This window comes from Salmo trutta, chromosome 13 (genome assembly GCF_901001165.1).
Source record: "Salmo trutta chromosome 13, fSalTru1.1, whole genome shotgun sequence".
NCBI lineage: Eukaryota > Metazoa > Chordata > Actinopteri > Salmoniformes > Salmonidae > Salmo > Salmo trutta.
The window spans coordinates 80,050,543-80,075,025 of NC_042969.1; the positions used below are offsets into that span (position 1 = coordinate 80,050,543).

The window sequence follows — 24,483 nt, forward strand, 5'->3', positions numbered from 1 at the left end:
GCCACTCCTGCATTATCTTGGCTACGTGCTTAGGTTCGTTGTCCTGTTGGAAGGTGAACCTTTGCCCCAGTCTGAGGTCCTGAGCGCTCTGGAACTTTGCTCTGTTCATATTTGCCTCAATCCTGACTAGTCTCACAGTCCCTGCCGCTGAAAAACTTCCCCATAGCATGATGCTACCACCACCATGCTTCACCGTAGGGATGGTGCCAGGTTTCCTCCAGATGTGACGATTGGCGTTCAGGCCAAAGAGTTCAATCTTGGTTTCGTCAGACCAGAGTACCTTGTTTCTCTTGGTCTGAGAGACCTTTAGGTGCCTTTTACTGAGGAGTGGCTTCCGTCTGGCCACGCTACCATAATGGCCTGATTGTTGGAGTGCTGCAGAGATGGTTGTCTTTCTTGAAGGTTCTCCTATCTCCACAGAGGAACTCTAGAGCTCTGTCATAGTGACCATCTGGTTCTTGGTCACCTCCCTGACCAAGGCCCGTCTCCCCCGATTGCTCAGTTTGGCCGGGTGGCCAGCTCTAGGAAGAGTCTTGGTGGTTACAAACTTCTTCCATTTAAGAATGATGGAGGCCACTGTGTTATTGGGGACCTTCAATGCTGCACACATTTTTTGGTACCCTTCCCCAGATCTGTGCCTCGACACAATCCTGTCTCAGAGCTCTACGGACAATTCCTTCAACCTCAATGCTTGGTTTTTGCTCTGACATGTACTGTCAACTATTGGACCTTATATATACTGGTGTGTGCCTTTCCAAATCATGTCCAATCAATTGAATTTACCACATGTGGATTTCAATCAAGTTGTAGAAACATCTCAAGGATGATCAACGAAAACAGGATGCACCTGAGCTCAGTTTCAAGACTCATAGTAAAGGGTCTGAATATTTATGTAAATTAGGCATTTCTGTTTTTATACATTTGCTCAAATGTGGTATTGTGGGGTATTGTGTGTAGATTGCTGAGGATTTTTATTCATGTAATATATTTTAGAATAAGGCTGTAACGTAACAAAATGTGGAAAAAGTCAATGGGTCTGAATACTTTCCGTAAGATGTTTATTAGTTGATTAATGGATGGATAAATGGATGGATAGTTAAATGGAAGGATAAATGGATGGATAGCTAAATGGATGGATGAACAGATGGACAAACGGATGGATGGCTGGATAAATGGATGGATAGTTAAATGGATGGATGGATAGTTAGTTATCCTGTCAAGGTATAGGGGGCAGTATTTTTGATTTCGGATGAAAAGCGTGCCCAGAGTAAACTGCCTAATACTCGGGCTCAGAGTCAAATATTTGCATATTATTAGTAGATTTGGATAGAAAACACTCGGAAATCTCTAAAACTGTTTGAATGATGTCTGTGAGTATATCAGAACTCATATGGCAGGCAAAAACCTGAGAAAAATCTAACCAGGAAGTGGGAGATCTGAGAATTGTCGTTCTTTTGAATCCCTATCGAAACTACAGTGTCTGTGGGGTCACGTTGAACTTCCTAAGGCTTCCATTGGCTGTCAACAGCCTTCAGAAAGTTTTTTCATCATTCTCCTGTTACTGGGCAGAAAATAGTAGCTCAGTCAATGAGTGGACTGCCTGGGACCAGTGAGTTGTTTACTGCGCTGGAACGTTTGGCGCGCCCCTCCTTTTTCTCCTGGAATGAATACGCTATTGTCCGGTTGGAATATTATTGCATTTTTACGTTAAAAATACCCTAAAGATTGATTGTAAACAACGTTTGACATGTTTCTACGAACGGTAATGGAACTATTTGACTTTTCGTCTCTGGTACTGCGCTCGCGCGTTATGTCTTTGGATAGTGATCTGAACGCACGAACAAAACGGAGGTATTTGGACATAAATATGGAGTATTTCGAAACAGAAAGAACATTTCTTGTAGGAGTCCTCGGAGTGCATTCTGACGAAGATCAGCAAAGGTAAGAGAATATTTGTAATACTAATTCAGAGTTTTGTTGATGCCAGAACTTGGCGGGTAGCTGTATAGCTTGCTTCGATGGCTGAGCTATGTACTGATTGAACAATGTGCTTTCTCCGTAAAGTTATTTTGAAATCTGACAAAGCGGTTGCGTCAAGGAGTAGTGTATCTATAATTCTTTCAATAACTGTTGTAAATTTTTATCAAGGTTTATGATGAGTATTTTTGTAAATTGATGTGCACTTTCACTGGGTGTTTTGGTGGGAATACATTTTCTGAACATCACGCACCAATGTCAAATGCTGTTTTTGGATATAAATATGAACTTTATCGAGCAAAACATACATGTATTGTATAACATGAAGTCCTATGAGTGCCATCTGATGAAGATCATCAAAGGTTAGTGAATATTTTAGCTGCACTTTTGGTTTTTATGATGCATGTCCTTGCTTGGAAAATGGCTGTGTGGATTTTCTTGTGAAGTTTATGTCCTAACATAATCTAATTTTATGCTTTCGCCGTAAAGCCTTTTTGAAATCGGACAATGTGGTTAGATTAACGAGAGTCTTATCTTTAAAATGGTGTAAAATAGTTGATTGTTTGAGAAAATGAAATTATGAGATTTTTGCTGTTTTGTATTTCGCGCCATGCTATTTCACTGACTGTTGAATAGTGTGGGACGGTCACGTCCCACCTAGCCCAGAGAAGTTAAATGGATGGACAGTTAAATGGATGGATAGTTAAATGGATGGATGGATAGATGGACAAATGGATGGATAGTTAAATGGATGGATGGTTAAATGGATGGATGAACAGATGGACAAACGGATGGATGGACAAACAGATGGATAGTTAAATGGATGGACAAACGGATGGATAGTTAAATGGATGGATAGTTAAATGGATGGATAGTTAAATGGATGGATAGGTAATGGATAGTTAAATGGATGGATGGATAGTTAAATGAATGGACAGTTAAATGGATGGATAGTTAAATGGATGGATGGATAGATGGACAAATGGATGGGTAGTTAAATGGATGGATGGTTAAATGGATGGATGAACAGATGGACAAACGGATGGATAGTTAAATGGATGGATAAATGGATGGATAGTTAAATGGATGGATGGTTAAATGGATGGATAGTTAAATGGATGGATAGGTAATGGATAGTTAAATGGATGGATGGATAGTTAAATGGATGAATAAATGGATGGATAGTTAAATGGATGGATAGGTAATGGATAGTTAAATGGATGGATGGATAGCTAAATGGATGAATAAATGGATGGATAGTTAAATGGATGGATAGGTAATGGATAGTTAAATGGATGGATGGATAGTTAAATGGATGAATAAATGGATGGATAGTTAAATGGATGGATAGTTAAATGGATAGGTAATGGATGAATCAATTGATGGATAGTTTAATGGATGGATAGTTAAATGGATGGATAGTTAAATGGATGGATAGTTAAATGTATGGATGAACAGATGGACGGATGAATGGATAAATGGATTGACCGCCTCGTCTTACCTCCTTGGCGAAGTCCTGTCTTGATTTGAGGTTGAGGTTCCCGCCCAGCCCTCTGATGAGACTAACCACAAACTGACCACGCTCTGTCACTCCACTCAGGTGGGACAGACCGTTCAACACCGTCCCTACCAGACTGGTCTCCACCACCAAGTCATTCTGACAGACAGAGACAGAAACAGAGACAGAGAGAGTCAGAATAGTTATGAACACAAGATATCCAATCCACGACAATATATTTGGGGTAAAACTGATTGGCTAGAGTATATTTGGGGTAAAACTCCAATTGGCTAGAGTATATTTGTGGTAAAACTCCAATTGGCTAGAGTATATGTGGGGTAAAACTCCAATTGGCTAGAGTATATTTGAGGTAAAACTCCAATTGGCTAGAGTATATTTGAGGTAAAACTCCAATTGGCTAGAGTATATTTGAGGAAAAACTCCAATTGGCTAGAGTATATTTGAGGTAAAACTCCAATTGGCTACATTAATCCAGTTGATGCTATTGATTATGACCAGAAGAGGGCAGTGTCAGTATGTATCACCTGTTTAAGCACCCAGTCAAGGCCTCTGTGGAAGTAGTCTCCCATCCAGTTCTCCAGGTTACTGCGACACTCATCAGGCTGACCCTTCAGCCACGACTTGACCAACGCACTCACATCTGTGTCCTCATCACTACAGAGAGAAGAGAGGGGTTGGAACATGACTAAAACATGAATGGAGGTTAACCCATCAAGGACCACACATACAAAACACATACATACACACCAACCTGAGAAAAATCATGCCCATGCGTGAGATTGTGGCTGGTGAGGCACAGCTGAGGTCGTGGGTCTCAAAGACAAAGTTGACGTTGGGTCCAAACTGGATCCTCTCTCCACTGGGCATGGTCAGAAGACGGTTGTCATCCAACACCGAGTTCAACGACTCGATCCACTCTGGGTCTATGTCCCCGTCACAGATGATCCACGAGCTCACCTCTGGAACACACACAACGGCTAACATCAGGGCACTCCCCTTCAATATTGCAAATAGACTGTAGCTTCCATCAATGTAATTTGCCTGAATAATTTCCAAGCCCCATACAGTTGAAGTCGGAAGTTTACATACACTTAGGTTAGAGTCATTAAAACTAGTTTTTCAGCCACTCCACAAATGTAATGTTTAACAAACTATAGTTTTGGCAAGTCGGTTAGGACATCTACTTTGTGCATCACACAAGTCATTTTTCCAACAATTGTTTACAGACAGATTATTTCACTGTATCACAATTCCAGTGGGTCAGAAGTTTACATACACTAAGTTGACTGTGCCTTTAAACAGCTTGGAAAATTCCAGAAAATGATGTCATGGCTTTAGAAGCTTCTGATAGGCTAATTGACATCATTTGAGTAAATTGGAGGTGCACCTGTGGATGTATTTCAAGGCCTACCTTCAAACTCAGTGCCTCTTTGCTTGACATCATGGGAAAATCAGTTAAAGTTAAAGCTTGCCAAAACTATAGTTTTGTTGAGTGGTTGAAAAACAAGTTTTAATGACTCCAACATAAGTGTATGTGAACTTCTGACTTCAACTGGACACACACACAACAGTTCAAAAGTTTGGGGTCACATAGAAATGTCCTTGTTTTTGAAAGAAAATAACATTTTTTGTCCATTAAAATAATATAAAATTGATCAGAAATATGTTGTAAATGACTATTGTAGCTGGAAATGGCAGATGTTTTTATGAAATATCTACATAGGTGTACAGAGGCCCATTATCAGCAAACATCACTTCTGTGTTCCAATGGCACGTTGTGTTAGCTAATCCAAGTTGAGCATTTTAAAAGGCTAATTGATCACTAGAAAACCCTTTTGCAATTATGTTAGCACAGCTGAAAACTGTTGACCTGATTATTAAAGAAGCAAAAAAAACTGGCCTGCTTTAGACTAGTTGAATATCTGGAGCATCAGCATTTGTGGGTTCGATTACAGGCTCAAAATGGCCAGAAACAAAAAACTGTCTTCTGAAACTCGTCAGTCTATTCTTGTTCTGAGAAATGAAGGCTATTCCAAGCGAGAAATTGCCAAGAAATTGAAGATCTCATACAACGCTGTGTACTACTCCCTTCACAGAACAGCGCAAACTGGCTCTAACCAGAATGGAAAGAGTGGGAGGTGCACAACTGAGCAAGAGGACAAGTACATTAGAGTGTCTAATTTGAGAAACAGACGTCTCACAAGTCCTCAACTGGCAGCTTCATGAAATAGTACCCACGAAACACCAGTCTCAACGTCAACAGTGAAGAGGCGACTCTGGGATGCTGGCTTTCTAGGCAGAGTTGCAAAGAAAAAGCCATATCTCAGACTGGCCAATAAAAAGAAAAGATTAAGATGGGCAAAAGAACACAGACACTGGACAGAGGAAGACTGGAAAAAAGTGTTACGGACAGACGAATCTAAGTTTGAGGTGTTCGGATCACATGAAGAACATTCGTGAGACGCAGAAAAAATGAAAAGATGCTGGAGGAGTGCTTGACGCCATCTGTCAAGCATGGTGGAGGCAATGTGATGTTCTGGGTGTGCTTTGGTGGTGGTAAAGTGGGAGATTTGTACAGGGTAAAAGGGATCTTGAAGAAGGAAGGCTATCACTCCATTTTGCAACGCCATGCCATACCCTGTGGACGGCGCTTAATTGGAGCCAATTTCCTCCTACAACAGGACAATGGCCCAAAGCACAGCTCTAAACTATGCAAGAACAATTTAGGGAAGAAGCAGTCAGCTGGTATTCTGTCTATAATGAAGTGGCCAGCACAGTCACCGGATCTCAACCATATTGAGCTGTTGTGGGAGCAGCTTGACCGTATGGTACGTAAGAAGTGCCCATCAGGCAATCCAACTTGTGGGAGGTGCTTCAGGAACATGGGATGAAATCTCTTCAGATTACCTCAACAAATTGACAACTAGAATGCCAAATGTCTGCAAGGCTGTAATTGCTGCAAATGGAGGATTCTTTGACGAAAGAAAAGTTTGAAGGACACAATTATTTCAAATAAAAATCAAGATGGCGTAGCAGTGCAGAAGGTGTTTTGTTCGTACTTTTATATTTTCTCGTCTTTTTCGTATATATTTCAAATTTTATTTTCAATCTCTTTTCCATTTTAATTCAATTATACCTTCCGGTAACCTGCCTCACCCAATGTGATACGGAACCGCTATTATTTTACATTTTTAGACCTTACAGCAAGAACCACCAAGCCATCAGAAGCTAACCAGCTACAAGCTATTTAGTCATTGTTAGCCACTGCTAGCGGCCTTTACCCTTCTGCACAGATACCAGCCCTTTTTTTTGCCTGGATAATACTTGCCAGCCTACCAGTATCGGACTGTTTCTCCACTACAACGCCGGATTCCTGCCGTAATTCCAGGACCATTACTCCTGATCTTCATAGCTAGCACCCACCGAGTTACCTAGTACCGAAGCGATCCCTGAGGCCCACCACCCGCCTACTCAGTTGTTCACCCGGACTCCACCCAAACACGGCTAGAACCCACTACTCCACCGGATCCTCGCCGTAAGCTCTGGACCTTGGCACCGGATCACCGCTGCTACCGAGTGGCTATAGTGGCTAATGCCCCTGCCCCAAAGCTAACACCAGTTAGCCGTGAGCCAGGCGCATCTCCCGGCTAGCAAATTAAATTACTACAATACCTCTTTCGCCATCTGGCTTGGATCCTTGTCGACACGGCGCCGCGCCGCACCACCACGACTGGTCTGCCGACGAATACTCCATCCGCTGTGCCTTCAACCGGCCTCCGTCGGACGTCGGAGCAGATGCTTCTACTAGACCCGGCTACTAACTTTAAACGCTGTGTCGCACGCATGCTAGCGGAGTAGCGACTACTCTGCGGCTTCCCTGTCCCATCTATTGCTGCCCCCTGGACCCTATGATCACTTGGCTACATAGCTGATGCCTGCTGGACTGTCCATTAATCACGGTACTCCATTCTGTTTATTTTTTGTTTATCTGTCAGCCCCAGCCGCAAACTCAGAAGCTGTGTGTAGTTAACCAACCCTCTCTGCCCAGTCATCGCCATTTTACCTGTTGTTGTTGTTGGTTGTTGTTGTTGTTTTAGCTGATCAGCTGTTGTTGACTCACCCGTTGTTGTCTAGCTTGCTCTCCCAAATGTTCACCTGTGATTACTTTATGCCTCGCTGTATGTCTCTCTCGCTGTATGTCTCTCTCAAATGTCATTATGCCATGTATACCGTTGTTTAGGTTAGTTATCATTGTTTTAGTTTACAATCGAGCCCCTAGTTCCACTCATCATACCTCTGATACTTCCTTTGTCCCACCTCCCACAAACACGGTGACCTCACCCATTATAACCAGCATGTCCAGAGATACAACCTCTCTTATCATCACTCAGTGCCTGGGCTTACCTCCGCTGTACCCGCACCCCACCATACCCCTGTCTGCACATTATGCCCTGAATCTATTCTACCACGCCCAGAAATCTGCTCCTTTTATTCTTTGTCCCCAACGCTCTAGGCGACCAGTTTTGATAGCCTTTAGCCGTACCCTCATCCTACTCCTCCACTGTTCCTCGGGTGATGTGGAGGTAAACCCAGGCCCTGCGTGTCCCCAGGCACCCTCATTTGTTGACTTCTGTGATCGAAAAAGCCTTGGTTTCATGCATAACAACATCAGAAGCCTCCTCCCTAAGGTTGTTTTACTCACAGCTTTAGCACACTCCGCCAACCCTGATGTCCTTGCCGTGTCTGAATCCTGGCTTAGGAAGGCCACCAAAAATTCTGAGATTTCTATACCCAACTAAATCTTTTTCCATCAAGATAGAACTGCCAAAGGGGGAGGAGTTGCAATCTACTGCAGAGATAGCCTGCAAAGTTCCGTCATACTTTCCAGGTCTATACCCAAACAGTTCGAACTTCTAATTTTAAAAATGAATCTCTCCAAAAATAAGTCTCTCACTGTTGCCGCCTGCTATCGACCCCCCTCCGCTCCCAGCTGTGCCCTGGACACCATTTGTGAATTGATCGCCCCCATTGAGCCTCAGAGTTCGTTCTGTTAGGTGACCTAAACTGGGATATGCTTAACACCCCGGCAGTCCTACAATCTAAGCCAGATGCCCTCAATCTCACACAAATCATCAAGGAACCCACCAGGTACAACCCTAAATCCGTAAACATGGGCACCCTCATAGACATTATCCTGACCAACTTGCCCTCCAAATACACCTCTGCTGTTTTCAATCAGGATCTCAGCGATCACTGCCTCATTGCCTGTATCCGCTATGGGTTTGCGGTCAAACGACCACACCTCATCAGTGTGAAACGCTCCCTAAAACACTTCTGCGAGCAGGCCTTTCTAATCGACCTGGCCCGGGTATCCTGGAAGGATATTGACCTCATCCCGTCAGTCGAGGATTCCTGGTCATTCTTTAAAAGTAATTTCCTCACAATCTTAGATAAGCATGCCCCTTTCAAAAAATGCAGAACTAAGAACAGATATAGCCCTTGGTTCACTCCAGACCTGACTGCCCTTGACCAGCACAAAAACATCCTGTGGCGGACTGCAATAGCATCGAAAAGTCCACGCGATATGCAACTGTTCAGGGAAGTCAGGAACCAATACACGCAGTCAGTCAGCAAAGAAAAGGCTACCTTTTTCAAGCAGAAATGTGCATCCTGTAGCTATAACTCCAAAATGTTTTGGGACACTGTGAAGTCCATGGAAAACAAGAGCACCTCCTCCCAGCTGCCCACTGTACTGAGGCTAGGTAACACGGTCACCACTGATAAATCCATGATAATCGAAAATTAGCTAGACAATCTGGACCCTCTCTTTCTAAAACTATCCACTGACATTTTTGCAACCCCTATTACCAGCCTGTTCAACCTCTCTTTTGTATCGTCCGAGATCCCTAAAGATTGGAAAGCTGCCGTGGCCATCCCCATCTTCAAAGGGGGTGACACCCTAGACCCAAACTGTTACAGACCTATTTCCATCCTACCCTGCCTATCTAAAGTCTTTGAAAGCCAAGTTAAACAGATCACGGACCATTTCGAATCCCACCGTACCTTCTCCGCTGTGCAATCCGGTTTCCGAGCCGGTCACGGGTGCACCTCAGCCACGCTCAAGGTTCTAAACGATATCATAACCGCCATCGATAAAAGACAGTACTGTACAGCCGTCTTCATCGACCTGGCCAAGGCTTTCGACTCTGTCATTCACCGTATTCTTATCGGCAGACTCAATAGCCTTGGTTTTTCTAATGACTGCCTCGCCTGGCTCATCAACTACTTTGCAGACAGAGTTCAGTGTGTCAAATCGGAGGGCATGCTGTCCGGACCTCTGGCAGTCTCTATGGGGGTACCACAGGGTTCAATTCTCGGGCCGACTCTTTTCTCTGTATATATCAATGATGTCGCTCTTGCTGCGGGCGATTCCCTGATCCACCTCTATGCAGACGACACCATTCTTTATACTTCTGGCCCTTCCTTGGACACTGTGCTAACAAACCTCCAAATGATCTTCAATGCCATACAACACTCCTTCCGTGGCCTCTAACTGCTCTTAAATGCTAGTAAAACCAAATGCATGCTTTTCAACCGTTCGCTGCCCGCACCTGCCCGCCTGACTAGCATCACCACCCTGGACGGTTCCGACCTAGAATATGTGGACAACTACAAAGACCTAGGTGTCTGGTTAGACTGTAAACTCTCCTTCCAGACTCATATTAAACATCTCCAATCCAAAATCAAATCTAGAATCGGCTTTCTATTTCGCGCCGCCAAACTTACCCTAGTAAAACTGACTATCCTACCGATCCTCGACTTTGGCGATGTCATCTACAAAATAGCTTCCATTACTCTACTCAGCAAACTGGATGCAGTCTATCACAGTGCCATCCGTTTTGTTACCAAATCACCTTATACCACCCACCACTGCGACCTGTATGCTCTAGTCTGCTGGCCCTCGCTACATATTCGTCGCCAGACCCACTGGCTCCAGGTCATCTATAAGTCTATGCTAGGTAAAGCTCCGCCTTATCTCAGTTCACTGGTCACAATAACAACACCCACCCGTAGCACACGTTCCAGCAGGAATATCTCACTGATCATCCCCAAAGCCAACACCTCATTTGGCCGCCTTTCCATCCAGTTCTCTGCTGCCAGTGACTGGAATGAATTGCAAAAATCGCTGAAGTTGGAGACTTTTATTTCCCTCGCCAACTTTAAACATCAGCTACCTGAGCTGCTAACCGATCTCTGCAGCTGTACATAGTCCATCTGTAAATTGCCCACCCAATCTACCTACCTCATCCCCATACTGTTTTTATTTTATTTACTTTCCTGCTCTTTTGCACACCAGTATTTCTACTTGCACATCATCATATGCTCATTTATCACTACAGTGTTAATCTGCTAAATTGTAATTATTCGCTCCTATGGTCTATTTATTGCCTACCTCCTCATGCCTTTTGCACACACTGTATATAGGCTTTCTTTTTTTCTACTGTGTCATTGACTTGTTTATTGTTTACTCCATGTGTAACTCTGTGTTGTTGTCTGTGTCACACTGCTTTGCTTTATCTTGGCCAGGTCGCAGTTGTAAATGAGAACTTGTTCTCAACTAGCATACCTGGTTAAATAAAAGGAAAATAAATAAAAAAAATATATATATTTATAACCTTGTCAACATCTTGACTATATTTCCTATTCATTTTGCAACACATTTCAAATAAAATAAAATTGGATTAGTCACATGCGCCGAATACATGAAGGGCACATTTTGGCATTTGCTGTATGATTGATGAGAAACTCCATATTGCAAATGTACGGTCCCTTACTAGACGTCCGCGAATGTTTGTAAAATTTGCGGACGGCGGCGGGCCGTGCACCGGGGCCAGATCTTCCGGGAAGTCATCGAACGAAGTCTCTCGGACATTCGGTTTTATAACATTTTCAAATTTTGTTAATTTTTCCCCTGTCCCGGTAAATTCCAGCAGATGGTGAATGGAATCTTATTGCAAATGTACAAAACATCACCAATCATGACGTGGCCATTTCTCCTAAACGGAAAAGACTTCGAATACGAAACTTGGTGAGCATAGGTTTGGCATAATGGGCAGTTGGCCCCGAACAAGATGGCGTTGAGGCCTCAACGTTTTTTGAGTTAAGGCCATTTTTCTGGGATTAAAGGGCAAAAACGAAAATAGAGCGCTAATTTGACCGCTTCACGTCAAAGTACATGAACCTACGGTGTCAGGGAAAAAATAACCAGATATTTATCTATCATAATTTAAGATAAATCGTACAATGTACAATTGGTGATGTTTAAAAAAAATATATAATAATTCCAGAAAAGTTACAGATACAGTTGCAGCGTGTTCAGATGAATCCATTAACCTCTCTAGGGTAGGGGGCAGTATTTTCACATCCGGATAAAAAACGTACCCGATTTAATCTGGTTATTACTCCTGCCCAGAAACTAGAATATGCATATAATTGTTTGATTTGGATAGAAAACACCTTAAAGTTTCTAAAACTGTTTGAATGGTGTCTGTGAGTATAACAGAACTCATATGGCAGGCCAAAACCTGAGAAGATTCTGTACAGGAAGTGCCCTCTCTGACCATTTCTTGGCCTTCTATAGCCTCTTTATCGAAAACAGAGGATCTCTGCTGTAACGTGACATTTTCTAAGGCTCCCATAGGATCTCAGAAGGCGCCAGAACGTTGAATGATGACTCTGCAGTCCCTGGCTGAAAAACAGTAGCGCATTTGGATAGTGGTCGATCTGAGAACAATGACACGGGTGCGCGCGTGCACATGAAGAGTCCATTTTCTTCTTTCAGTCTTTGAACAAAAACAACGTCTCCCGGTCGGAATATTATCGCTATTTTACAAGAAAAATCGCATAAAAATTGATTTTCAACCGTGTTTGACATGCTTCGAAGTACGGTAATGGAATATTTAGAATTTTTTTGTCACGACATGCGTCCGCGCGTCACCGTTCGGATAGGGACCTGAACGCACGGACAAAACAGAGGATATTTGAACATAACTATGGATTATTTTGAACCAAAACAACATTTGTGGATGAAGTAGAAGTCCTGGGAGTGCATTCTGATGAAGAACAGCAAAGGTAATCACATTTTTCTTATAGTAATTCTGAGTTTAGTGAACGCCAAACTTGGTGGGTGTCAAATTAGCTAGCCCGTGAATGCAGCACTAACCTTTGATGAAGATCATCAAAGGTTAGTGCTGCATTTAGCTGTGGTTTTGGTTTTTGTGACATTATATGCTAGCTTGAAAAATGGGTCTGTGATTACTTCTGGCTGGGTACTCTCCTGGCATAATCTAATGTTTTGCTTTCGTTGTAAAGCCTTTTTGAAATCGGACAATGTGGTTAGATTAACGAGAGTCTTGTCTTTAAAATGGTGTAAAATAGTCATATGTTTGAGAAATTGAAGTAATAGCATTTTTAAGGTTTTTGAATATCGCGCCACTCGATTCCACTGGCTGTTGACTAGGTGGGACGATTTCGTCCCACATACCCGAGAGAGGTTAAAATGGTGTCATAGGGGCTGTTTCGAAGGGTTAAAAAGGTCAGATATTTTCAAAACTTCATGTGTGTGATTAGGCAACCCTCATGAACTGTTCTCCCAACAGATGTCAAAGAAAAGTTCTCTCACACACACACACACACACACACACACACACACACACACACACACACACACACACACACACACACACAGCAAGGATGGAGTCACAGTGCAGGGCGTAAATACAGACAGAGCCTGCAACGGCATTACCATAATCTCTAGGCTGTGCCGAGTTCAACGAGATACCCCGCTTGACCGTAGCTCGCTCAGTCTGAGCGCAGCGATCGTGAAAAAAAGAAGGCCCAAAATGAAGCCTGGCCCTAAATTTCAGGTGCTTTTGGGTGACAGCGGGAAAACCGTTAGGGTTAGAAGCACAATTCGACCTCAGAAACGTTCCTGAGGTCCTCCCAATCTGTGCAAGCCTAACCTTGACCATGTGGCATTAACCCTTAACAGTGAAAAGAAGGTGTTTACATCAAGCAGTTTGCAATGACTTTTCTCCCCATAGGAATACATTGCCTGCTCCCCTAAATTCAACCTGAAGCCTATGTGGGTTATGAATGCCTTATGAACCTGTCTTCGATGACAATTCACAAGGCCACTATGAGGTCTACCTGTGTTGATTCTAAGCTTCCTGGAGCAACCGGAAGTGGTTAAATTCACCCTAAAGGTGTTTTGATGTACCAAACCTGCAGTTTGTGAAAATCACTGCATTCAACCCTGTGTAAATCAGTCAATTCTTAACATAAAGACTTTAAACTCAGGATTCTGTAAAAGCCTACCCCAATGAGGATATGTGATTACTTTTAGCTTCCTGTGCCAACCGGAAGTGCCTTCAATTGGGGTCAAAGGGGCTGTTTCGAAGGGTTAAAAAAGTCACATCTTTCCAAAACTTCAAATGTGTGATGAGGCAACCCTCATGAACCCTCATGAACTGTAAATCAGTCATTTATCCCATCAGATTTCCAAGAAAAACTCACACACACACAGCAAGGATGGAGTGACACAGTGTGGGACTTAAGAGACACACAGCGCTCAAGTCGATAGTGTGTGGTGAGTTATGTGGCTCTAGAAGGTTCTCAGACCGAGAAACAGCCTCGTACATTTGCAATAACTTCAATTCATTTTGACCATTACGAAAATGACGACATTTAGAAAAGTCCCAGAGTCACAAGACTAGACGGACCCCAACGTTTCTGTCCGATAGCTCATTCAAGGACCCCGTAGCAACGCCCGGAAAATTTGGATTTTCAGCACCAATTAAGGTCGATGCTCGGGCTCCAAATGACCTATCGAGCCTAAACTTGGGTTTCGGGGTCGCCTCAGCTAGGCCTACACAATGTCAGAACTGGACCCGCAGCTAGAACGTACCTACGTGTTTTATGTTTTTATTATGGTTTAAACAGAAGGCGCTGTGAATTTTGGGCCTGCTCTGAAATATGTGATAGTTGGCTTCTAAACGAGTTTGAAAAAGTGGGTGTGGTGTCAGTTCGGTGTCAGAATGAAATCCAATTGACTGATGGACGGTGACTTGCTGGCTGACTTTTGTCCATTTGCAATATGTTTAAACAGTGATAGACCATCACCAAATTGACATTCTGAAACCCAACACCAACGAGCGATGGAGAGGAACCAGAATAACTGCCCGGCCATCCCGAGTTCATCGAGCCAGTCAATTTTGCATTTCTGCAGTATTTTTGAGCATGTCAAATTTGTGATGGTAAATGCCCATTGAAACATATTGCAAATGGACAGCCGTGCGCCTGGTGATTGGAATGCGTTACCATGAATCAACCATCTAGGTTGATTCATGGCTTAACATAGGGCTATATATAGGGCTATATATCATTTGGGCAGTATAAATGCCATATGGGCATGGTTCACTGACTTTTGGGTTTGGAAACCGACTTCCTATGAACGTACATGGCAAATGGACATAACACCCTGATTTGGCACTTTCAATACTTTCATATTGCATTTGGACATTTCTTATGGCATTTGGCAATGGTTCACTTACTTTTGACTTCCTATGAAATCATATTGCAAATGGACAAAACATATGCCTTATGCACAATTTTAAAAATTATGACAATAAAATATGACAAAAGTATGTTCATACAGTTCTTATACATGTGTAATTGCCCCCAAAAAATCTAAAGAATTTCAAAAAACGGTCCAGAAAGCACTTCTTGACTTGTGTTACATTTGCTGTGTGACACTTGGCATTTGCCATATGGCATTTGCAATCAGTTTTGAATGAAATGACATCCATTTGAGTGGCATTGTACATCGTGTATATGTTTCGTACGGTGCCAATAAGATCCCATTCATTTTAGTCAATTTCAGGGGGGTGTTCCCTTACAGTGAAATGCTTACTTACGAGTCCCTAACCAACAATGCAGTTTTAAAAAAATAATGAAAAAATGAATACGGAAGAATAAGAAATAAAAGTAACAAGTACTTAAAGAGCAGCAGTAAAATAACAATGAGACTATATACAGAGGGGTACTGGTACCGAGTCAATGTGCGGGGGCACTGGTTAGTTGAGGTAATATGTACATGTGGGTAGAGTTATTAAAGTGACTGTGCATAGATGATAACAAGAGAGAGTAGCAGCGGTGTAAAAAAGGGGGGGGGGGCAATGCAAATGGTCTGGGTCGCCATTTGATTAGGTGTTAAGGAGTCTTATGGCTTGGGGGTAGAAGCCTCTTGGACCTAGACTTGGCGCTCCGGTACCGCTTGCCATGAGGTAGCAGAGAGAACAGTCTATGACTAGGGTGGCTGGAGTCTTTGACAATTTGTAGGGACTTCCTCTGACACCGACTAGTATAGAGGTCCTGGATGGCAGGGAGCTTGGCCCCAGTGATGTATTGGGCCGTTCGCACTACCCTCTGTAGTGCCTTGCAGTCGGAAGCCGAGCAGTTGCCATACCAGGCAGTGTTGCAACCAGTCACAGGATGCTCTCGATGGTACAGCTGTAGAACCTTTTGAGGATCTGAGTACCCATTGCAAATCTTTTCAGTCTCCTGAGGGGGAATAGGTTTTGTCGTGCCCTCTTCACGACTGTCTTGGTGTGTTTGGACCATGTTAGTTTGTTGGTGATGTGGACACCAAGGAACTTGAAGCTCTCAACCTGCTCCTCTGCAGCCCCGTCGATGAGAATGGGGGCGTGCTCTGTCCTCTTTTTAATGTAGTCCACAATCATCTCCTTTGTCTTGATCACGTTGAGGGAGAAGTTGTTGTCCTGGCACCACACAGCCAGGTCTCTGACCTCCTCCCTATAGGCTGTCTCGTCGTTGTCGGTGATCGTTGTCGGTGATCAGGCCTACCACTGTTGTGTCATCGGCAAAATTAATAACGGTGTTGGAGTCGTACCTGACCGTGCAGTCATGAGTGAACAGTGAGTACAGGAGGGGGCTGAGGGGCCCTGTGTTGAGGATAGCATTCTCACATAGGTGTTCCTTTTGTCCAGGTGGGAAAGGGCAGTGTGGAGTGAAATAGAGATTGCATCATCTGTGGATCTGTTGGAACGGTATGTAAATTGGAGTGGGTCTAGGGTTTCTGGGATAATGGTGTTGATGTGATCCATGACCAGCCTTTCAAAGCACTTCATGGCTACAGACGTGTGCTACGGGTTGGTAGTCATTTAGGCAGGTTACTTTAGAGTTCTTGGGCACAGGCATTATGGTGGTCTGCTTAAAACATGTTGGTATTACAGACTCAGACAGGGAGAGGTTGAAAATGTCAGTTTAGACACTTGACAGTTGGTCAGAGCAAGCTCGCAGTACACGTCCTGGTAATCGGTCTGGCCCTGCGGGCTTGTGAATGTTGACCTATTTAAAGGTCTTACTCACATTGGCTTCGGAGAGCGTGATCACACAGTCTTCCGGTACAGCTGGTGCTCTCATACATGTTTCAGTGTTATTTGCCTCGAAGCGAGAATAGAAGTAGTTTAGCTCGTCTGGTAGGCACGTGTCACTGGGCAGCTCTCGGCTGTGCTTCCCTTTGTCGTCTATAATGCCCTGCCACATCCGACGAGAGCCGGTGTAGTACGATTCGATCTTAGTCCTGTATTGGCGCTTTTCCTATTTGATGGCTTGTCGGAGGGCATAGCGGGATTTCTTAAAAGCTTCCGGGTTAGAGTCAAGCTCCTTGAAAGCGGCAGCTCTACCCTTCAGCTCAGTGCGGATGTTGCCTGTAATCCATGGCACTGTGGGGACGATGTCATCGATGCACTTATTGATGAAGCCAATGACTGATGTGGTGTACTTCTCAATGCCATTGGAGGAATCCCGGAACTATTCCAGTCTGTGCTAGCAAAACAGTCCTGTAGCTTAGCATCTGCTTCATCTGACCACTTTTTTATTGACCGAGTCACTGGTGCTTCCTGCTTTAATTTTTGATGGAAGCAGGTATCAGGAGGATAGAATTATGGGCAGATTTGCCAAATGGAGGGCGAGGGAGAGCTTTGTATGCGTCTCTGTGTGTGGAGTAAAGGTGGTCCAGAGTTTTTTTATTTTATTTGGTTGCACATTTAACATGCTGATAGAAATTTGGTAAAACTAATTTAAGTTTCCCTGCATTAAAGTCCCCGGCTACTAGGAGTGCCGCCTCTGGGTGAGCATTTTCTTGTTTGCTTATGGTGGAATTCAGCTCATTCAATGCTGTCTTAGTGCCAGCCTCTGACTGTGGTGCCATGTAGACAGCTACGAAAAATACAGATGAAAACTCTCTAGGTAGGTAGTGTGGTCTACAGTTTATCATGAGATACTCTACCTCATGCGAGCAATAGCTCGAGACGTCCTTAGATATATATTGTGCACCAGCTGTTATTTACAAAAATACATAGTCCGCCGCCCCTTGTCTTACCAGACGCCGCTGTTCTATCCTGCCGGTACAGAGTATAACCAGCCAGCTGTATGTTGATAATGTCGTCATTCAGCTACGACTCCGTGTAGCATAAGATATTAGTTTTGAATGTCCCTTTGGTAGTTTAATCTTGCGCGTAGGCCATCTATTTTATTCTCCAAAGATTGCACGTTTGCTAGCAGAATGGAAGGAAGTGGGGGTTTATTCGATTGCCTGCAGTGGCTTGCGAAAGTATTCACCCCCTTGGCATTTTTCCTATTTTGTTGCCTTATAACCTTGAATTAAAATAGATTTGGGGGGGGTTTGTATCATTTTATTTACACAACATCTTCTGGCCACTCTTCCGTAAAGCCCAGCTCTGTGGAGTGTACGGCTTAAAGTGATCCTATGGACAGATACTCCAATCTCCGCTGTGGAGCTTTGCAGCTCCTTCAGGGTTATCTTTGGTCTCTTTGTTGACTCTCTGATTAATGCCCTCCACGCCTGGTCTGTGAGTTTGGTGGGCGGCCTTCTCTTGGCAGGTTTTTGTGGTGCTATATTCCTTCCATTTTTTAATAATGGATTTAATGGTGCTCCGTGGGATGTTCAAAGTTTCAGATATTTTTTTTAGAACCCAACCCTGTTCTGTACTTCTCCACAATTTTGTCCCTGATCTGTTTGGAGAGCTACTTGGTCTTCATGGTGCCGCTTGATTGGTGGTGCCCCTTGCTTAGTGGTGTTGCAGACTCTGGGGGCCTTTCAGGACAGGTGTATATATGCTGAGATCATGTGACAGATCATGTGACACTTAGATTGCACACAGGTGGACTGAAGGTAATTGGTTGCACCAGATCTTATTTAGTGGCTTCATAGCAAAGGGGGTGAATACATATGCACACACCACTTTTCAGATTTGAATTTATTGAAAAAGTAATTTTTTAAATTTTATTTTACCAATTTGGACTATTTTGTTTATGTCCAGTACATGAAATCCAAATAAAAATAAATTTAAATTACAGGTTGTAATGCAACAAAATAGGAAAACAGCCAAGGGGATGACTACTTTTGCAAGGCACTGTACGAATTCTCAGAAGGCAGCCCGCCCTTTGCCCCCTTTTTCTCCGCCTCCACTCCACGCAAATCACAGGGATCTGGGTCTGTTCCCGAGAAAGCAGTATATCGTTCACGTCGGGCTCGTCAGACTCGTTAAAGGAAAAAAAAAGATTCTGCCAGTCCGTGGTGAGTAATCGCAGTTATTTTTGGTCATAAGAAACGGTAGCGGCAACATTATGTACAAAATAAGCAAAAAAATAAGTTACAAAAAACGCAAATAAACAAACAAACAAACACAATCGGTTGGTAAAACGTCTGCCTTCTTCTCCGGTGTCATTATTAACTCATGTATGTTTTCATGGAAAACAAGGACATTTCTAAGTGACCCCAAACTTTTGAACGGTAGTGTGTATATATATACATATACATACATACATACATACATACATACATACATACATACATACATACATACATACATACATATATATATATACACACACACACACACAATTTTCTAAGAGTATTATTATATTACTGATTGATTAACTGTGACTTTTCAGATCACCCAGCAGTGCTATTTGCAGAGTTAGCTACAGGTAAATGTTGCAATTCTTCAGCCATTCCTGGACCTGTAACCAAAAACAAGCTACATATGGACACTACCAAAACAAATGATCTAATGAGTATCTCTTCGCAGCAGAATCTGCAGAGCTGGGATAGTTGTGTCCCCCATGTACAGAACGTAACATTCTACTGTTTGCAAGAATTTTGTATAATAATAAAAAATGTAAAAACTGTTCGTTTTGAATCCGGCTTCATTTTGTGTATCAGCTCATAAACCATGTGCCATGGAATCGGTACATTGAAAATCTCTTCCCAACTGTTTTGCAATCTGTATGGCATAGCTGTACATTTTTTGGTCCTTAAATTAAACTGGTATACTTTTTTATTTATCACAATTTTCTTTAACCAATCTTGGTCTTTAATGCAGGTCCGACAGACAAGTTCCTTACTTTCTCCCCCTTCCACTTAATGCTGCAATTAGTTGGTTGTAATTTTAGATCGAGCAGACATTTACATATATTTTTGTTAGCTGCATGTGTGACAACTCAACCAGTACTATTTATGATATAACTTACAAAGATTATACCGTTTCCCCCCCACACCCAAAAATAATGTTTTTTAATCAATTAGTGTATTTGAGTTTAACCGTAATATTTGTGCATTATTTTCTGGTGGATTAAACTGATATTGCAACTAACTTTCAACTTTCTTGTTTATCTTTCACTATCTTCTAATACGGCTAAAAGATGCAGTTAGGCCTCATGGTTGTGCTGTGGTTGTTTCCTGGTAGTGGTTCTTACCCTGTGGTTCTCTGACCACCTGCCTGGCGCTGTTTGTGAGCACCCCGTCAGTCCACTCCCTCGTGTCCATGTCTATGTGACCCAGCAGCTGCTGGCGGGGCATGGCTTTAGGGTTCACTGTATACTGCTTCACCTAAACACAACATGACAGCATTCAGGACAGGCAGGGACAAAGTCAGTGGTTTCATCTCAAATGACATTATTTTGTTGTATTTTACCCACTTTTTCTCCACAATTTAGATCTTGTCTCATCACTGCAACTCCCCAACGGGCTCGGCAGGCGAAGTTCCAGTCATGCATCCCCCGAAACATGACCAACCAAACCACACTTCTTAACACCCACCCGCTTAACCCGGAAGCCAGCCGCACCAATGTGTCAGAGGAAACACTGTTCAACTGACGAGCGTCGTCAGCCTGCAGGTGCCCGGCCTGCCACAAGGAGTCGCTAGAGCGCGATGAGCCACGTAAAGCCCAAACCCTCCCTTAACCCAGATGACGCTGGGCCAACTGTGCGCTGCCCTATGGGACTCCCGATCACAGCCGGTTGTGATACAGTGCCTTAGACCGCTGCGCCACTCGAGGCCACTCAAATTACATTCTATTAGTAGTTGGAATGTTACATGAATAAAACATGAATATGATTATGATTAATGATAACTAGGGCGCAGAGCCGTGGGAGTGTAACGCAGACAGAATAACAATAAAAGGATTGTGATTATCATGATTAATCAGGTGTGTACTCACCACCCTGCCTGTCCTGCCCAAGGCGGCACGCAGCATCCTCCACAGAGTAGATTTACCTGCCCCGCTGGGACCTACGATCACCACTCCCATACGCTGTCTCAACTGCTCACACAGCTCCAGAGCTTTCTTCATCTACAGAGAAAAACGACTTTATCCATCCATCCAACCCTCTATCCCTCCATCCATCCAACCCTCCATCCCTCCCTCCAGCCATCCATCCAACCCTCTATCCCTCCATCCATCCAACCCTCTATCCCTCCATCCAGCCAACCCTCCATCTTTCCAACCCTCCATCTTTCCAACCCTCCATCTTTCCAACCCTCTATCCCTCCATCCATCCATCCATCCATCCAACCCTCCCTCCCTCTTTCTTCTATCCTCTTGACTAAACAGCTCATACAACTCCAGACCAGAGCTTTCATTATGTATGGGGAGTGCCCCACAAACACACGGTCACAAACACACACACGGCCACAGTCACCCACCTGGCTGGGTATGAGTTCGAGGTGTGCCTCCTCGTAGACAGCCTGCAGTGCGTGGCTGAGGGTCTGGTCCTCCACGTCAGTAAAACCCACCCCAGGGAACACATCTTGGACCAAGGCATCAAACCTGCTGCTGTCTGCAAATGTCAGCTTGGACATGGTGTTCAACCTCAGTGCCTGCACCACCAGAACACTCTCCTTGACTGGGGAACACCGAGATAGAGGGGGACAGAGATGGACTTTAATGAAGACAACTTCTCCATCCTGGAGGGGGAAATCAATCCTTTCCAGGCCCAGGAACATGTACTAGTCTGTGGCGACCTAAATGCCAGAACCGGACAAGAACCCGACACCCTCAGCACACAGTGGGACAAACACCTACCTGGAGGTGACAGTATTCCCTCCCCCATATGCCTCCCTAGACACAACTATGACAACATAACCAACAAAAATGGGTCACAACTCCTGCAGCTCTGTCAGACGCTGGGTATGTACATAGTCAATGGTAGGCTTCGAGGAGACTCCTATGGTAGGTACACCTACAGCCCATCCCTTGGTAGTAGTACTGTAGACTACTTTATCACTGACCTCAACCCAGAGTCTCTCAGAGTATTCAGTCAGCCCACTGACACCCCTATCAGATCACAGCAAAATCACAGTCTACTTGAACAGAGCAATACTCAATCATGAGGCATCAAAGCCAAAGGAACTGAGTAATATTAAGAAATGCTATAGATGGAAGGAATGTAGCGTGGAAACCTACCAAAAAACAATTAGGTAACAACAAATTCAATCCCTTTTAAACAACTTCCTGGATAAAACGTTCCACTGTAATAGTGAAGGTGTAAACTTGGCAGTAGAAAGTCTAAACAGTATATTTGACCTCTCAGCTTCCCTATCAAATCTAAAAATCTCAAATAGAAAACCGAAGAAAATGAACAAAAATGACAAATGGTTTGATGAAGAATGCAAAAATCTAAGAAAGAAATTGAGAAACCTGTTCAACCAAAAACATAGAGACCCAGAAAACCTGAGTCTACGCCTTCACTATGGTGAATCACTACAACAATACAGACATACACTACGGAAAAATATACCAGCTAATTATCAAAATCCAGAAAAGAGTCGTTAAATTCCCCAACCACCTAAAAGGAAGCAATTCCCAAACCTTCCATAACAAAGTCCTCCCCTACAAAGAGATGAACCTGGAGAAGAGTCCCCTAAACAAGCTGGTCCTGGGGCTCTGTTCACAAACACACCCCACAGAGTCATCACCTACAGAGAGATGAACCTGGAGAAGAGTCCCCTAAGCAAGCTGGTCCTGGGGCTCTGTTCACAAACACAAACACACCCCACAGAGTCATCGCCTACAGAGAGATGAACCTGGAGAAGAGTCCCCTAAGCAAGCTGGTCCTGGGGCTCACAAACACACACAGACCCCACAGAGCCCCAGGACAGCAACACAATTAGACCCAACCAAATCATGAGAAAACAAAAAGAGAATTACTTGACACATTGGAAAGAATTAACAAAAAAACAGAGAAAACTAGAATGCTATTTGGCCCTAAACAGAGAGTACACAGTGGCAGAATACCTAACCACTGTAACTGACCCAAACTTAAGGAAAGCTTTGACTCCGTACAGACTCAGTGAGCATAGCCTTGCTATTGAGAAAGGCCGCCGTAGGCAGACCTGGCTCTCAAGAGAAGACAGGCTATGTGCACACTGCCCGCAAAATGATGGAAACTGAGCTGCACTTCCTAACCTCCTGCCAAATGTATGACCATATTAGAGACGCATATTTCCCTCAGATTACACAGATCCACAAAGAATTTGAAAACAAACCCGATTTTGATAAACCCCCATATCTATTGGGTGAAATACCAGTGTGCCATCACAGCAGCAAGATGTGTGACCTGTTGTCACAAGAAAAGGTCAACCAGTGAAGAACAAATACCACTGTAAATACAACCCATATTTATGCTTATTTATTTTCCCTTTTGTACTTTAACAATTTGTACATTGTTACAACACTGTATATAGACACAATATGACATTTGAAATGTCTTTATTATTTCGGAACGTCTGTGAATGTAATGTTTACTGTTGATTTTTAATGTTTATTTCAATTTGTATATTATCTACTTCACTTGCTTTGACAATGTTAACATATGTTTCCCATGACAATAAAGCCCCTTGAATTTAATTTAATTGACAGACAGGGAGGGGGAACACAGAGATAGAGGGGGGGGCAGAGAGGGGATATAGGGAAGAGAGGAGTTCATTTGTATAAAAATTAACTTGTTTCTTTGTTATTCTGCTACGCTGTGTTGCTACTAGCTACACATGTGCTAATTACGACCCGTGTCATGATTTAGAGTTCATCAATACTTTTGTTCTCCTCTCTAAAGCTGCTGGCACTAGAGGCACAGAAGCAGGGCTGGTTTTTCACTGGAACATTTGGCCTGACAATAGAGGGAGCAAACAGAGAAAGCCCCAGGGACAAATGTACTGTCTGACAAATAGAGTAAACGAGAGTGAGAGTGAGAATGAGAGAGAGAGAGAGAGTGAGAGTGAGAGAGAAAGAGAAAGATAAAAGAGAAAGGCGGAGAGGGAGACAGAGCGATCAACCAGGGATCAGAAAGATATGGACAACCAGGCATCAGGGGGAGGCAGGGAAAGGTCAAAGAGAGGGGGAAAGAGAGAGGAAGAGGCAAAGAAGGAAGAGGGGAGAGAGGGAAGAGGGGAGAGAGGGAAGAGGGGAGAGAGGGATAGGGATGAAAACAACTCAGCTAAGACCAGTGTTTGAGAAAAAGAACAAAAGGACAGAGAGAGGAGAGAGAGCCCAAAGTCTGAGACACAGGACCGTTTTTAGGGGTTATTCGGCTATAAATAAAA

The 24,483-nt window shown here is 43.5% G+C and overlaps 1 protein-coding gene across 3 annotated transcripts in view; it reads right to left on the reverse strand.

Annotated features, from left to right (window-relative positions):
• dync2h1 (dynein cytoplasmic 2 heavy chain 1) overlaps positions 1–24,483 on the reverse strand; it is an 87,924-nt gene that overhangs the window by 27,680 nt on the left and 35,761 nt on the right. For all 3 annotated transcript variants that reach the window (XM_029773717.1, XM_029773718.1, XM_029773716.1), the window contains exons 38-43: positions 21,589–21,788; positions 21,104–21,235; positions 20,360–20,492; positions 4,248–4,455; positions 4,021–4,150; positions 3,479–3,634 (exon numbers count right to left, since the gene is read on the reverse strand). In XM_029773717.1, coding sequence (XP_029629577.1) covers positions 3,479–3,634; positions 4,021–4,150; positions 4,248–4,455; positions 20,360–20,492; positions 21,104–21,235; positions 21,589–21,788 — 959 coding nt within the window. The remainder of the gene's footprint in view (positions 1–3,478; positions 3,635–4,020; positions 4,151–4,247; positions 4,456–20,359; positions 20,493–21,103; positions 21,236–21,588; positions 21,789–24,483) is intronic.